At 42.5% G+C, this 16,257-nt stretch overlaps 1 protein-coding gene across 1 annotated transcript; it reads right to left on the bottom strand.

The window, feature by feature from the left end:
* Positions 1-759: 759 nt before the first annotated feature.
* On the bottom strand, positions 760-16,257 carry LOC149983906 (uncharacterized). The gene is made up of 2 exons (XM_090233405.1): positions 16,133-16,257; positions 760-1,657 (listed from the first exon to the last, which is right to left on the bottom strand). The coding sequence occupies exons 1-2, from the start codon at positions 16,255-16,257 to the stop codon at positions 760-762; spliced, it is 1,023 nt and encodes a 340-aa protein (XP_090089531.1).

Below are 16,257 nucleotides of genomic sequence, written 5' to 3'. Positions count from 1 at the left end.
GCTCCATGCTGACTGGCGGCTCTGGCTGCTCCATGCTGACTGGCGGCTCTGGCTGCTCCATGCTGACTGGCGGCTCTGGCTGCTCCATGCTGACTGGCGGCTCTGGCTGCTCCATGCTGACTGGCGGCTCTGGCTGCTCCATGCTGACTGGCGGCTCTGGCTGCTCCATGCTGACTGGCGGCTCTGGCTGCTCCATGCTGACTGGCGGCTCTGGCGGCTCCATGCTGACTGGCGGCTCTGGCGGCTCCATGCAGACTGGCGGCTCTGGCGGCTCCATGCAGACTGGCGGCTCTGGCGGCTCCATGCAGACTGGCGGCTCTGGCGGCTCCATGCAGACTGGCGGCTCTGGCGGCTCCATGCAGACTGGCGGCTCTGGCGGCTCCATGCAGACTGGCGGCTCTGGCGGCTCCATGCAGACTGGCGGCTCTGGCGGCTCCATGCAGACTGGCGGCTCTGGCGGCTCCTTGCAGAATGGCAGCTTTGGCGGCATCCTGCACACTGGCAGCTTTGGCGGCTCCTTGCACACTGGCAGCTATGGCGGCTCCTTGCACACTGGCAGCTCCTTGCAGACTGGCAGCTCCATGCAGACTGGCAGCTCCATGCAGACTGGCAGCTCCATGCAGACTGGCAGCTCCATGCAGACTGGCAGCTCCATGCAGACTGGCAGCTCCATGCAGACTGGCAGCTCCATGCAGACTGGCAGTTCTGAACAGGCGGGAGACTCCGGCAGCGCTGTAGAGGCGGAAGGCTCTGGCAGCGCTAAACAGGCGGGAGACTCAGGCTGCGCTGGAGTGGAGGAAGGCCCCGGCAGCGCTGGAGAGGCGGGAGACTCCGGCAGCGCTGGAGAGGAGGAAGGCTCCGGCAAAGCTGGAGAGACAGCCTGGTGCGGGGGGCTGCCACCGGAGTGCTGGTGCGTGGAGGTGGTGACGGATAGACCGGACCGTGCAGGCGCACTGGAGCTCTTGAGCACCGAGCCTGCCCAACCTTACCCGGTTGAATGGTCCCGGTCGCCCTGCCAGTGCGGCGAGGTGGAATAGCCCGCACTGGGCTATGCAGGCGAACCGGGGACACCGTGCGCAAGGTTGGTGCCATGTAAGCCGGCCCAAGGAGACGCACTGGAGACCAGATGCGTAGAGCCGGCTTCATGGCACTTGGCTCGATGCCCACTCTAGCCCGGCCGATACGTGGAGCTGGAATGTACCGCACCGGGCTATGCACCCGCACTGGGGACACCGTGCACTTCACAGCATAACACGGTGCCTGCCCGGTCTCTCTCGCCCCCCGGTAACCACAGGAAGTTGACGCAGTTCTCCTACCTGGCTTCCCCATACTTCCTGTGAGCCCCCCCCACAATACATTTTTGGGGCTGACTCTCGGGCTTCCATCCACGACGCCGCGCTGCCTCCTCATACCAGCGCCTCTCCGCTTTCGCCGCATCCAGTTCTTCTTTGGGGCGGCGATATTCTCCTGGCTGAGCCCAGGGTCCTCTTCCTTCCAATTCCTCCAAATAGTGCAGCCTCTCCCATTGCTGCTGCTGCTGCTGCCTCTGTTGCTCGTTACCACGCCGCTTGGTCCTGTTGTGGTGGGTGATTCTGTCACGGTTTTCTGTATGGGAAAGAGAGTCAGACCAAAATGCGGCGTGGCTATTGTGATCCATGTTTAATGAAACTGAAGCAACACGAATCCAATACAAAAACTACAAAACGTAAGGAAAACCGAAACAGCCTAATACTGGTGCACATACACACAGAACAAGGACATCAAGACACTAAGGACAATCACCCACCAAAACCCAACACCAAACAGCCTAATACTGGTGCACATACACAGAACAAGGACATCAAGACACTAAGGACAATCACCCACCAAAACCCAACACCAAACAGCCTAATACTGGTGCACATACACACAGAACAAGGACATCAAGACACTAAGGACAATCACCCACCAAAACCCAACACCAAACAGCCTAATACTGGTGCACATACACACAGAACAAGGACATCAAGACACTAAGGACAATCACCCACCAAAACCCAACACCAAACAGCCTAATACTGGTGCACATACACACGACAGAAAAAGGACATAAGGACACTAAGGACAATCACCCACAAAACCCAACACCAAACAGTCTAATACTGGTGCACATACACACAGAACAAGGACATCAAGACACTAAGGACAATCACCCACCAAAACCCAACACCAAACAGCCTAATACTGGTGCACACACACGACAGAAAAAGGACATAAGGACACTAAGGACAATCACCCACAAAACCCAACACCAAACAGTCTAATACTGGTGCACATACACACGACAGAAAAAGGACATAAGGACACTAAGGACAATCACCCACCAAAACCCAACACCAAACAGTCTAATACTGGTGCACATACACACAACAGAAAAAGGACATAAGGACACTAAGGACAATCACCCACCAAAACCCAACACCAAACAGGCTACCTAAATATGGTTCCCAATCAGAGACAATGACGAACACCTGCCTCTGATTGAGAACCATATCAGGCCAAACATAGAACTAGACAAACTAGACATGTAACATAGAATGCCCACCCAGCTCACACCCTGACCAACCAAAACATAGAAACATACAAAGCAAACTATGGTCAGGGTGTGACAATTGCACTAAATTTAATTCTACTTCCTGTCACTCAAATGCAAATTCAAATTCTACATCCTGTGGGGTGTGGCCAATTCAATTTTAATTTCAACTTATGAGTTGAATGGGAGTCAATTCCAAAATTCAGAATTGAGCCCAACCCTGGTGTGTGTGTGTGTGTCTGCCTGCCTGCCTGCCTGCGTGTGTGTGCGTGCGCACGTGCGTGTATGTATGTGCGTGCGCGCGTGCGTGTATGTATGTATGTGCGCGCGCGCGTGCATGTATGTATGTGCGTGCGCGCGCGCATGCATGGGACCGCCACATATTCTCACTACGCTGTGGTGTGTACGCGTGGCGCCGGTGCTTGCTACATAAGAGTCCCAGACATCCAGCGGGAGACGGAAGAATTTGCCATATGCAGCCACACAATAAATCTTATTGCAATTCCCAAATTGACTGTAGCGTCACATTAAGAGGGGCGCTGGGAAGTTTGTCACACTGCTCTGCGTGTGTGTGAGTGTGTCTGTGTGTGTGGCTCCCAGGAGACGAGCCTGCTTGAAATCATACTTGTGCCGTCGCCATCTTAATCTCATTAAATAAGTCATAATAATTGACATTTCCCCTTCCTTTTCTATGTTGTAATAGGATATACAGTTTGTAATAGGATAAACAGTTTGCTGTATGCCAGATCAATAGAAAATTATAATTTGTATGTATATATATGCACTATCGTTCAAAAGTTTGGGGTCACTTAGAAATATCCTTGTTTTTGAAAGAAAAGCACATTTTTTGTCCATTAAAATAACATCAAATTGATCAGAAATGCAGTCTAGACATTGTTAAAGTTGTAAATGACTATCGTAGCTGGAAACAGCACATTTTCTATGGAATATCTACATAGGCGTACATAGGCTCATTATCAGCAACCATCACTCCTGTGTTCCAATGGCACGTTGTGTTAGTTAATCCAAGTTTATCATTTTAAAAGGCTAATTGATCATTAGAAAACCCTTTTGCAATTATGTTAGCAGGCTCAAAATGGCCAGAAAAAAAATACTTTTCTTCTGAAAATCTTCAGTCTATTCTTGTTCTGAGAAATGAAGGCTATTCCATGTGAGAAATTGCCAAGAAATGAAGATCTCGTACAATGCTGTGTACTACTCCCTTCACAGAACAGCGCAAACTGGCTCTAACCAGAATAGAAAGAGGAGTGGGAGGCCCCGGTGCACAACTGAGCAAGAGGACAAGTACATTAGAGTGTTTAGTTTGAGAAACAGACGCCTCACAAGTCCTCAACTGACAGCATCATTAAATAGTACCCGCAAAACACATCTTTTTTTTGTTGACTTTTCTAAGTGATCCCAAACTTTTTAACAGTAGTGTGTGTGTGTGTGTGTGTGTGTGTGTGCTTTCCCGGAGTGTTCCAAATACTAGGAATAATTACTTAGAACTTAAGTTTAGTCTTTGGATTGCCTTGTAAAGTTAATGTTAGCACAAAGTCCTGGATGTCTGGGCTGCAGATCATTAACATGAATGCATTGCCCTGCCTCTACAATTGAATCCCATGTACTGACTACACAGTTAGGGGAGAGTTCTAGACAAGTTTGAGTGGGACAGAGCTGGGTTGTGTTCATTAGGCACCAAACAGAAGAAAATAGACCAATTCATAGGTTGCACCTCTGTCACTCGGTCGCATCATGCCATTGTTAGGAACTTTCTCAATCCGACCCTGCTATAGTGGTGGCCAAAAGTCGTGATAAGCCCAGTCATTCTGAACTGAGGCTACCGACTGGCACAGATGTCACATCTACGTCTATTCCAAGTTGGTTCAAAGTAATTTCATTGAAATGAGGTGGAAACAACTTTGATTCAACCACTGTGTGCCCAGTGGGTAATTACAGTTTCAACGAAATTACAATATAGTGGCCTGGAAATACGATGACATTGCTAAAGTAAGCAAACATTTAGCAGGAAACAACTTTGCTATCATTGTCATTGGCACAATTTGTCAAAAATACCTGCCAATGCTAATGTTAGCTAGCTAAAATTTGTTGGTCTCACCTGAATCTTAGCTAGCTACCTAATATTATACGGCATCTAAAGTCAATCTGGCGACATGATGACAAATGTTGACAAATGATGACAAATGTTTTTCATACTGATTATTTTCCTCCTTTTGACGTGACATTATTTTTCCAAGCCACGGTAATGTACTTTTTTTTAATCAAATCTTCAATGATTTAAAGTGTTTTCCTTTGTTTTCCCTAATGAACACGACGAGAATGACATTTCCAGATTCTTATCTGCCCCCACTTGAGAATAAATCCTGCATGTCTGACTTTCTTTCGTATGTCTCATTTTACTGTATGGCAATAGTCATAAAGTGTTAAGCAAAATGATTAATAATTTGACACAAGGGCCCAAGGAGTTGTAATTTTCTGCAATTGTTGATGCACCTTTGTACAATATGTAATGGCTATGTTTAGACAGGCAGCCCAATTCTGATGTTTTTTGAGATCAATTGATTGATTTATACAATTGCATATGTTAAACAGAGACAGGAAACTGTAAATACAAACATAACCAAGTTTGGCAAAGAGCAGATGTCAAAAGTAAAGCTACCAATAATGTTTAGTGCTAGAACTACAGAAAAATGTACTTGGACATTTTTTGTTGTTGTCTACAGGTTTGACACAGGTCAGCATGTTCAACCCACCAAGTGGAGAAATACTGTTTGTGCATTTACCTGGTGCCTCACTTGGAAATATGTTGAGAGATTTCTAATACACCACTTGAGTACAAATCCACTATCTTCAAATGAATCAAACATCTAAAAAGGCCGACGAGTTCTACTCTTGTCTAACACTGGTTCTTATGCCAAAGAGAAAGACTGATATACTAATAAACTGACGTTAATTACACAGACTTTGAATTGACCTTTCTTCTTCTATGGTTACAGAGGAACTGTGCCATAATCACATGCTCTGCTCTTGGGTGATCTTCTTATGAAAGACTCTCCTGAAGATAGACCCCCAAGGCACAATTTCAAAAAATCATTTTAAATGTACAGTACAAAATAATATATGTTTTTCTCTGAAATGTTTGCTTCAGATCAAAAGAAACATAGATCATTATTACAAAGGCAGGCTGTCCAAGCATCTCAGGGAGGCTCTCTCTTCCCGAAGAAACATCAAAGGTAGTGGTATCTGACGAGGGAGGTTATTATAGTAGACGGTTTGGTCATGCTAACACGCAAGCCAATGTTGTCTCATTAGATGTCTTTGCTAGAAGGTGAAGTACAATAAACAACTATCCGTTCATCAATTCAGTCCAAGTAGGTCCAAATACAAATGCAGTGTTTTTTTTCACAGCACAGCATGCCCCACTCACCTGCAGTGATGTTTTACTTCATTCAATTACAAATGCCACAGGTATAAGATTATTTTGTGTCTGCCTTCCTCTCCTGGATCTTGACACAGGTGAGCGTGACATGCTGTGCTGTGTGCCAAAACAAACTGCATCTGTAGATTTAGTGTCCCCATGGCGTAACACTAGCAATCATCATCAGCTTTGATAGAAAGGCCTACAATAACTGAAAGGCCTACAATAACTGAAAGGCCTACAATAGAAAGGCCTACAATAAGGCGATTCCACGCCAGTGGGAGCGGAAACCTTTTTGGTAGGCCTGTCTCAGATTGTTCTGGCAATTCTCACATAGAAACTTCAGTAAGAGGAAGGATGTTTGAAAATGCTTTTTATACACTGAGTGTACAAAACATTAGGAACACCTGCTCTTTCATGACATAGACATAAAGCTATGATCCCTCATTGATGTCACCTGTTAAAAGCTCTTCAATCGGTGTAATGAAGGGGAGAAGACAGGTTAAAGAAGGATTTTTAAGTCTTGAGACATGGACTGTGTGTGTGTGCCATGCAGAGGGTGAATGAGCAAGACAAAATATGTATGTGCCTTTGAACAGGATATGGTATTAGGTGCCAGGTGCACCAGTTTGAGTATATCAAGAACTGCAACGCTGCTGGGTTTTTCACGCTCAACAGTTTTCTGTGTGTATCAAGAATGGTCCACCACCCAAAGGACATCCAACATGGGCCAGAATTCCTGTGGAATGTTTTTGACAACTTGTAGAGTCCATACCTTGCTGAATTGAGGCTGTACTGAGGACAAAAGGGGGTGCAACTCAATATTAGGAAGATGTTCCTAATGTTTTGTATATGTTTTTCAGGCCGGCTAATTAAATACATGAAAAAATAGTATTTTATTTTGATACATGGATCTTTCTGATATTTTGCATCTTTATTTTGTAATTGTTTTGTAATTTTTGCCCATACCTGATCACGGTGATATCCAGATGGTTACTAGTACCAAATACCAATATTACAAGTTATTTCTCATGTAGGCTATTATCCTACTCCAAGTAAAATCAAGTGGGATGGAACAAATTGGGCACTTTAGCACCACTGGCGACTTGTGATACCGCTCCCCAATGAGAAACAACTGCGCTCCCCAGTGGGAAACACTAGCCTCTTCACCCAACCATCTTGGGTCGCGCTGGGAGACATGTTGCCCGAGCGAAGAAGCTAGCAAGCACCTCGATTCAACACTGTTACACTGCTTATCCGCAACATCTTGTTGTTATGCTAGCTAATTGACATGTCATGGTGACATCCAGAAGGCCTACTACAAGTTACGTCTCCCTCGCCCATCGAAATAAACATCACTTTCTTTTACAAGTTTTAACTAGCACCATGCTGCTGTTGTTGCCAGCTAGCCAGCATCAACTAGCAAGCTGGGAAGAGCTGGTCAGGACGACTGACTTAACCAAATCCATTAATCTCCACTCAACTCTCAGGTTCTGCGTCATCAATTTGAGCACCAGGCTTGTCTGTATATCCTCTCCCCATTGGTGATGTTCCTAAAATGGATTAGTACTTCAGAATTTGAATTAACAGAGCCCACTCTGGAATTGTTATGTACTTGTAGTAGAGCATATGGTTCCAAACAATATGTCTTAAAATGAACACAATCAAAAATAGTAGTTTTAATATTATTAATGTTGAATAAATGTATGTGACAATGTGTATTTCAGAATGGAGACATACTCCATATGTTAGAGCACGCTGTAAGGAGGATGGTCCGTGCACATTTTTGCCAATTGTTTTCCAGTTAAAATGGAAAAACCTGCAATGTGAAGAACCCAAAACTGAAAAATTGCTTTTTTAAATTTGTATATATCGTTTTTGCATATAAACCCAAAAAGGCTTGATATTTACATTTTCACAAGTGGGTGGGGTTAAATGTGGAATACCTGTCATTGGCCAACTGCACAACCAACACTTCCTGTGTTGGTTAACAATGAAGTTAAAAGGAGATCACCCTTCATTGTATTTATCTACTATCTATTAACTTATCCAACAATGCCATGATGAAGTGATATTTCTCCATTTCTATTTTAGATTTAATATTATGAGATAGTCACATAAATAATAGTGTTTATTGACCTATTCATTAACTGCTGTTACTGTAAATGGTTAGGTAACTGATATATGCTATCTCCCTAGATAACCATTGGTTGTCAGAGCATCATTTCTGAAGAGGTGTCATTTCCAAATGAGAGGTGCTGTAGCTCTGCTGGTGTTGCTATTCTCTCTGTCGAGGGCATGAGCTCAGGTAAGGAGGAGAGTTGAGGGGTCAGAGAATGACATCAGGCCTGAGGCTACAGAGACAACTCACAAATGACTGTCCAGGCCACCACACACACTCCTGCAGTTCACTCCTCTCCCCACCTCCTTCCCCTGCCTGCCAAGTACTCAAATGTAGGGAAGATCCAGGCCTGTATTCACAAGGTGTCTCAGAGTAGCATTGCTGATCTAGGATTACTGATCACATCCCCCTTGTCCACGTAATTAGCAGATTCAGCACTGTTCAGAAGTCAGAATGGGTCCCCTAATTGAGTCTCCTAATTGAGTCCCCTAATTTAGCCGATATCATTACAGGAAAAGGCCCATTTAATAAATACATTTGTATCACTATGCTTTCTTTATGGTTGTATTGCATTTTGTCCACCCACCCACTAGCTGTCAAATCCTTGCTTCATACGTCTTTGTTTCCTCCATTCTTCGCCTCGCTTTAAAGCACATCGGAGGAGGAGGCCTAAAGGGGAGGAACCTTCAATCCTCTCCCCTAATATGCTTTGAGAGGGAGGTGAGGAATGAAGGAAACAAAGACAGAGGAAGCAAGGATTTGACAGCTAGTAACATTTTTAGACAGTGCCTGAGTGAGTGAGTAGCCCCCAGGCCCTGTCCAGACACAGCCCCTAACCTGAGAGGGATTGATGGGTGGTGACATGGTGAGAGCTCCATCTTACCCTCTGATAGCCTTGGTGCTAATTACATGGGCAAGAGGGCCCTGATCAGTAATCCTAGATCAGCAATGCTACTCTGAGACGCTTTTTGAATACATCCCTAGATCTTCCCAAAATGTTAGGTGTGTGAGTGAGTGCGTGGTGGGGAGAGGAGTGTACTGCAGGTGTATGTGTGGTGGCCTGGCCAGTTATTTGTGGGTCGTCTCTGTAGCCTCAGACCTTTGGCTCTTAATCTGAAACTCCCACCCTGCTCACTTCCTCTTCATTGTCCCTCTGTTAAATGATGTAATTCTCTGATACCTCCACTCTCCTCCTTTCCTGAGTTCATGCCCTTGACAGACAGAATAGCAATTCAAGCAGAGTTATAGCACCCCTCAATCTGAAATGATTCAGCAATGATATAGTCTACGATGCTCAGATTACCAATGGTTAATTAGGGAGCTAGGATATATCAGTTCCCTAACCATTCACATTAACATCAGTACATTAATAGGTCAATAAACACTATCATTTTTGTGACTATCTTATCATCTTAAGTATAAAATAGAACTGAGAAATATCACTTTATCTTTACATTAATAGATAAATTCCTAGCTATTAATAGATGACTTAATAGATAGTAGATGAATACAATGAAGTGAAAAGGGTGAATTCTATTTTGTAGGGTCAATAAGTGTTTGGCCAATCACAGGCATTACACATTTAAACCCACCCACTTGTAAAAATCGAAATATCAAGTAAGTTGTTTTTTGGTTTATATGCAAAAGTGAGATAACATTTTCAGTTTTTTTCACATTGCAGATAATTTTTTTAGTTGAGGGCACAACGTTTTAGGGCACAAATGTCTAGGAACTGACTATAATGACACCAAAAAGTTGTCTACCATGTACAGTTCATGGATAATAAGGTCTTAAAGGAGGCATGTACATGTCTAAACATTGCATAAAATTGCCACTTTCGTCATGATTTAAAAAAATATGGTTTGTGATACAAAATTAAAAAGCATGTCAAACATCCTTACTCCCAATTGCGTATCTAAGTGAAAATTGCCAGAACAATTTGAGATACCCCAAAAAAATTCCACTCACGTTGGCATGGAATCGCCCTGTAAAGTTTTAAAGTAGCAATGTACATTTTTAAAAAGTTCAGTTCAGGAAAACTAGTAATTAAAATACCAAGTGTCAACCTTGGACATCCTAAAACACTAAATGCAAGTTACACAAATAAAATAAAATGTTAAAACATTGCCTTTGTAAGACAGGCTTTGGTGATGCCCATATTTCAATGTCTCCAAAACACTGTATAGAATTCTGTACTTACATTCATTCAATTGAAAAATGAAACATTCAAAGGAAAATGGTCAATGGACAAAAGGCCAATTTTTATTTTCTTGAATCGAAGTCCTTGGTTGCTTTCACATGCTTAGTCCATTAATTAAATATCCTATATTCAACAATGTTCCTTTGAAAGCTTGTCAGATTGTGTGACTCAAACACATTATCGTAGCCTTGATCAATGGAATTGTGTGTAGCTGTATTTCTAAAGTTGCAAAAGAATGCATTGTCCAAAGAATAACAGCCCATACATCAATAACCATTTTACAATAGCTTTTGTATTTGCATCTCTTTTACTAAAAGATAAAGACACAGAAATTAACCAAAACATTTTTGCATGAGAATGCATGAGCAGAAAAGAACCCCATACCCACTGTAAAATATGATGGTGGATCGTGGATGTTATGGGGCTATTTTGCATCTATTGGTCCTGGGGCCCTTGTTAAGGTCAACGGCATCATGAACTTTACCAAGTACCGGGACATTTAAGCCAAAAACCTGGTTGCCTCTGACAGGAGGCTGAAATTTGGCCGGAAGTAGATCTTCCAGCAAGACAATAACCCCAAGCACATGTCAAAATCCACAAAGAAATTGTTAATTTTAGGAATGGTCTAAGATCTCTTTATGATTCCTCCCTTCTACCGTGCTTCTACACCTGCATTGCTTGTTGTTTGGGGTTTTAGGCTGGGTTTCTGTACAGCACTTTGAGATATCAGCTGATGTACGAAGGGCTATATAAATAAATTTGATTTGATTTGATTTGATTCTACAACTCATAAAACATTTGAGAAAAAGGCTCAGTGTCATTGTCCTTGCAAGGTGAGGTATTAAAAGGTATTGAAAACAGGGGGGGGGGGGGGGGGGGTAAATAAATTATTACTTGTTAAACAATATCTCTTTCACTAAGCAATTATCGTTTTGGGAGTATACAATATACAATAGTTCATAGTTTTTTGGTGAGCCCAACACGCCATTTCTCTAGAGAGGAATCAAATAATTCATGAGAGAAATCAAGTCATTAAGTATGTTGGACGATGGGCTCAAGGGAGTTGTAGTTTTCATTAAAGGGACATTTCTAAAATGTTCAACTTCATATGCATCATCTCCAGCACCACTCCAACATCAACATTATGTGAAAATGGTGCATTTCTAAGTGTTGTAGTAAAAATGATAGAGGAAGACAAGTGTTCCCAATGATATAAACCAATGAGTAGATAATTATTAGGCGATATCTACACATAACTGGTTAAAATCACGTGATTCACTCTGATAATGTCATTGAAACACTTACACTATCGTTCAAAAGTTTGAGGTCACTAAGAAATGTCCTTGTTTTTGAAAGAAAAGCAAACTTTTTGTCCATTTAAAATAACATAAATTACATTAAAGTGTCTAGTTTGAGAAACAGACTCACAAGTCCTCAACTGGCAGCTTTTATTTTATTTTTTATTTTTATTTCACCTTTATTTAACCAGGTAGGCTAGTTGAGAACAAGTTCTCATTTACAACAGCGACCTGGCCAAGATGAAGCATAGCAGTGTGAACAGACAACAACACAGAGCTACACATGGAGTAAACAATAAACAAGTCATTAACACAGTAGAAAAAAAATATATATATATATATTTTAAAAAATAGTCTATATACATTGTGTGCAAAAGGCATGAGGAGGTAGGCGAATAGTTACAATTTAGCAGATTAACACTGGAATGATAAATGATCCGATGGTCATGGGCAGGTAGAGATACTGGTGTGCAAAAGAGCAGAAAAGTAAATAAATATAAACAGTATGGGGATGAGGTAGGTAAATTGGATGGGCTATTTACCGATGGACTATGTACAGCTGCAGCGATCGGTTAGCTGCTCAGATAGGAGATGTTTAAAGTTGGTGAGGGAGATAAAAGTCTCCAACTTCAGAGATTTTTTGCAATTCGTTCCAGTCACAGGCAGCAGAGAACTGGAAGGAAAGGCAGAGGTGTTGGCTTTAGGGATGATCAGTGAGATACACCTGCTGGAGCGCGTGCTACGGGTGGGTGTTGCCATCGTGACCAGTGAACTGAGATAAGGCGGAGCTTTACCTAGCATGGACTTGTAGATGACCTGGAGCCAGTGGGTCTGGCGACGAATACGTAGCGAAGAACAGCTGACTAGAGCATACAGGTCGCAGTGGTGGGTGGTATAAGGTGCTTTAGTGACAAAACGGATGGCACTGTGGTAAACTGCATCCAGTTTGCTAAGTAGAGTATTGGAAGCTATTTTGTAGATGACATCGCCGAAGTCAGGGATCGGTAGGATAGTCAGTTTTACTAGGGTAAGTTTGGCGGCGTGAGTGAAGGAGGCTTTGCTGCGGAATAGAAAGCCGACTCTAGATTTGATTTTGGATTGGAGATGTTTGATATGAGTCTGGAAGGAGAGTTTACAGTCTAGCCAGACACCTAGGTACTTATAGATGTCCACATATTCTAGGTCGGAACCATCCAGGGTGGTGATGCTAGTCGGGCGTGCGGGTGCAGGCAGCAAACGGTTGAAAAGCATGCATTTGGTTTTACTAGCGTTTAAGAGTAGTTGGAGGCCACGGAAGGAGTGTTGTATGGCGTTGAAGCTTGTTTGGAGGTTAGATAGCACAGTGTCCAAGGAAGGGCCAGAAGTACAGTTTCATTAAATAGTACCCGCAAAACACCAACCTCAACGTCAACAGTGAAGAGGTGACTCCGGGATGCTGGCCTTCTAGACAGAGTTGCAAAGATTTTTCTATATATCAGACAAATTGAATATTAAGATGGGCAAAAGAACACAGACACTGGACAGAGGAATTCTGCCTTGAAGGCCAGCATCCTGGGGTCGTCATCTCATTTTGCCAAATGAGTTTATCTCCAAACAACTATGTGACCCGCTTCAGGAAACTAGGCATTTGTTGCAAGTCACAACTTCACAGGAGTGGCATTTTAACGTAATTTTATTTCTTTATTAAAATGCGTTTTTTGGGGGCAGAAATGCCTTCTGGACTTGTAAACTTACATGTGCCTTAATAACAAACTTGTATGCCACCTGTAAATGCAAATAACATAGTTAAATTATGAGCCTTGTTGGTTTAACCCACAGACAAAGTCAGCAACCTTCCCACTAGCCATGATTGGCTGAGATAATGAGTGGGCTGGACATCCTGAGAGATGAGTTTGGATTGGTCTCTCATATACAGTTGAAGTAGTACGTTTACATACAGTTAGGTTGGAGTCATTAAAACTTGTTTTTCAACCACTCCACAAATTTCTTGTTAACAAACTATAGTTTTGGCAAGTCGGTTAGGACATGACACAAGTAATTTTTCCAACAATTGTTTACAGACAGATTATTTCACTTATAATTCACTGTATCACTATTCCAGTGGGTCAGAAGTATACATACACTAAGTTGACTGTGCCTTTAAACAGCTTGGAAAATTCCATAAAATGATGTCATGGCTTTAGAAGCTTCTGATAGGCTAATTGACATAATTTGAGTCAATTGGAGGTGTATCTGTGGATGTATTTCAAGGCCTACCTTCAAACTCATGACAACAATTTTTAGCTGTGCTAACATAATCGCAAAAGGGTTTTGTAATGATCAATTAGCCTTTTAAAACGATAAACTTGGATCAACTAACACAACGTGCCATTGGAACACAGGAGTGATGGTTGCTGACAATGGGCCTCTGTACGCCTATGTAGGTATTCCATTAAGAATCAGCCGTTTCCAGCTACAATAGTAATTTACAACATTAACAATGTCTACACTGTATTTCTCTATTTTTTTATGTAATTAACTGACCAAAAAAAATGCTCTTCTTTCAAAAACAAGGACATTTCTAAGTGACCCCAAACTGTTGAGCGGTAGTGTTTGTGCAGTGCCTTCAGAAAGTATTCACACCCCTCAACTTTTTCCACAATTTGGTGTTGTAACGGTTTTCTTCTGAGGAAAGAGAGGCGGACCAAAATGCAGCGTGGTTAGTTTTGTGCATCTTTAATAAAGGTGAAAGTACAACAATCTACAAAACAAGAACCGTGGGAAAAAACAAAAAACAAACCAGTGACATTCTCCCAATCTTCTTCTGCATCATCCAAATGCTCTCTGGCAAACTTCAGATGGGCCTGGACATGTACTGGCTTAAGCAGGGGGACACGTCTGGCACTGCAGGATTTGAGTCCCTGGCGGCGTACTGTGTTACTGACGGTAGGCTTTGTTACTTTGGTCCCAGCTCTCTGCAGGTCATTCACTAGATCCCCCCGTGTGGTTCTGGGATTTTTGCTCACCGTTCTTGTGATAATTTTGACCCCACGGGGTGAGATCTTGCATGGAGCCCCAGATCGAGGGAGATTATCAGTGGTCTTGTATGTCTTCCATTTCCTAATACTTGCTCCCACCTTTGATTTCTTCAAACCAAGTTGCTTACCTATTGCAGATTCAGTCTTCCCAGCCTGGTGCAGGTCTACAATTTTGTTTCTGGTGTCCTTTGACAGCTCTTTGGTCTTGGCCATAGTGGAGTTTGGAGTGTGACTGTTTGAGGTTGTGGACAGGTGTCTTTTATACTGATAACAAGTTCAAACAGGTGCAATTAATACAGGTAACGAGTGGAGGACAGAGGAGTCTCTTAAAGAAGAAGTTACAGGTCTGTGAGAGCCAGAAAGCTTGCTTGTTGTAGGTGACTAAATAATTTAATAATTTGCAAATAAATTCATAAAAAATCATACAATGTGAATTTCTGGATTTTTTTTCTCATTTTGTCTGTCATATTTGAAGTGTACCTATGATGAAAATTACAGGCCTCTCTCATCTTTTTAAGTGGGAGAACTTGCACAATTGGTGGCTGACTAAATACTTTTTTGCCCCACTGTAGGTGATGAAAGACCATGAGGTATGCAGTGCGAATATCCAACAATGCAATATCCAACAATGCATGTTTTTATATGCATTTACCTTCGGTGTTCATGGATATCACATTCAAATCAAAGTTTATTGGTCACATACACAGATGTGCAATGAAACACTTATATTTCTAGCTGCAACCGTGCAGCAGAATGTCTCACAAATACAATACAATACAAATACAAATACAGTACAAACACAATACAAATACAATACAATACAAATACAGTACAAATACAAATACAATACAAATGCAGTACAAATACAATACAATACAAATACAGTACAAATACAATACAAATACAATACAAATACAATACAAATACAATACAAATACAGAAATAAATAAACAAATCTAAACAAGAAATCAGGAAATTACGCAACAGATCCAATCAACAATCAAGAGTAGAAACATTACAGTGAACACGTGTCAGAATCCAGAACATAAATATGTGGTGTGTTTAGACAGTATACAATTTGGAACGAAAATGGTATGTACAGTAGTAGGTACTGTATGTTAGAATGAGCTATGTGGAGAACACAGTATATACATACACAGTCAGTAAACAACAGTATATAAACAGAATATGAGGTGACCAGCATTCAATGACTCTGGGCATTTGTCTCAAAGTGCAGGGCAGAGTACAGGGAAAGAAGCCAGCTAGTGATGGCTGTTCAACAGTCTGATGTCCTATTTTTCAGTCTCTCTGTCACGGGTTTGATGTTCCTGTGCCGGCTCTGTCTGCTAGAAGGTAGCAGAGTAAACAGACATTGGCTCAGGTGACTGAGGTCCTTGATGATCTTCTCGGCCTTCCATTGACACTGAGTGCTGTAAATGTCCTGTAAGGTAGGCAGCGTGCCCCCAGTGATGCGAGGGGCTGACTGCACCACCCTCTGGAGAGCCATGAGGTTGAGAGTGGTGCAGTTGCCATACCAGCTGGTGATGCGGCCCGTCAGGAGGCTCTCAATGGTGCATCTGTAGAAGTTTGTAATGGTCTGAGGGGCCAT

Source organism: Oncorhynchus mykiss, chromosome 4 (assembly GCF_057628025.1).
Source record: "Oncorhynchus mykiss isolate SJ-2025 chromosome 4, ASM5762802v1, whole genome shotgun sequence".
Taxonomy (NCBI): Eukaryota; Metazoa; Chordata; class Actinopteri; order Salmoniformes; family Salmonidae; genus Oncorhynchus; species Oncorhynchus mykiss.
The sequence above is the reverse complement of the archived record's forward strand: the minus strand, read 5'-3'. Positions and strand labels throughout refer to the sequence as shown.

Coding starts and splice junctions, on each gene's coding strand:
- LOC149983906 (XM_090233405.1), bottom strand. CDS start 16,257: ATGGCCCCTCAGACCATTACAAACTTCTACAGATGCACCATTGAGAGC. Junction 1,658..16,132: donor GCTCTCCAGAGGGTGGTGCA/GTCAGCCCCTCG, acceptor GTTTCATTAAAC/ATGGATCACAATAGCCACGC.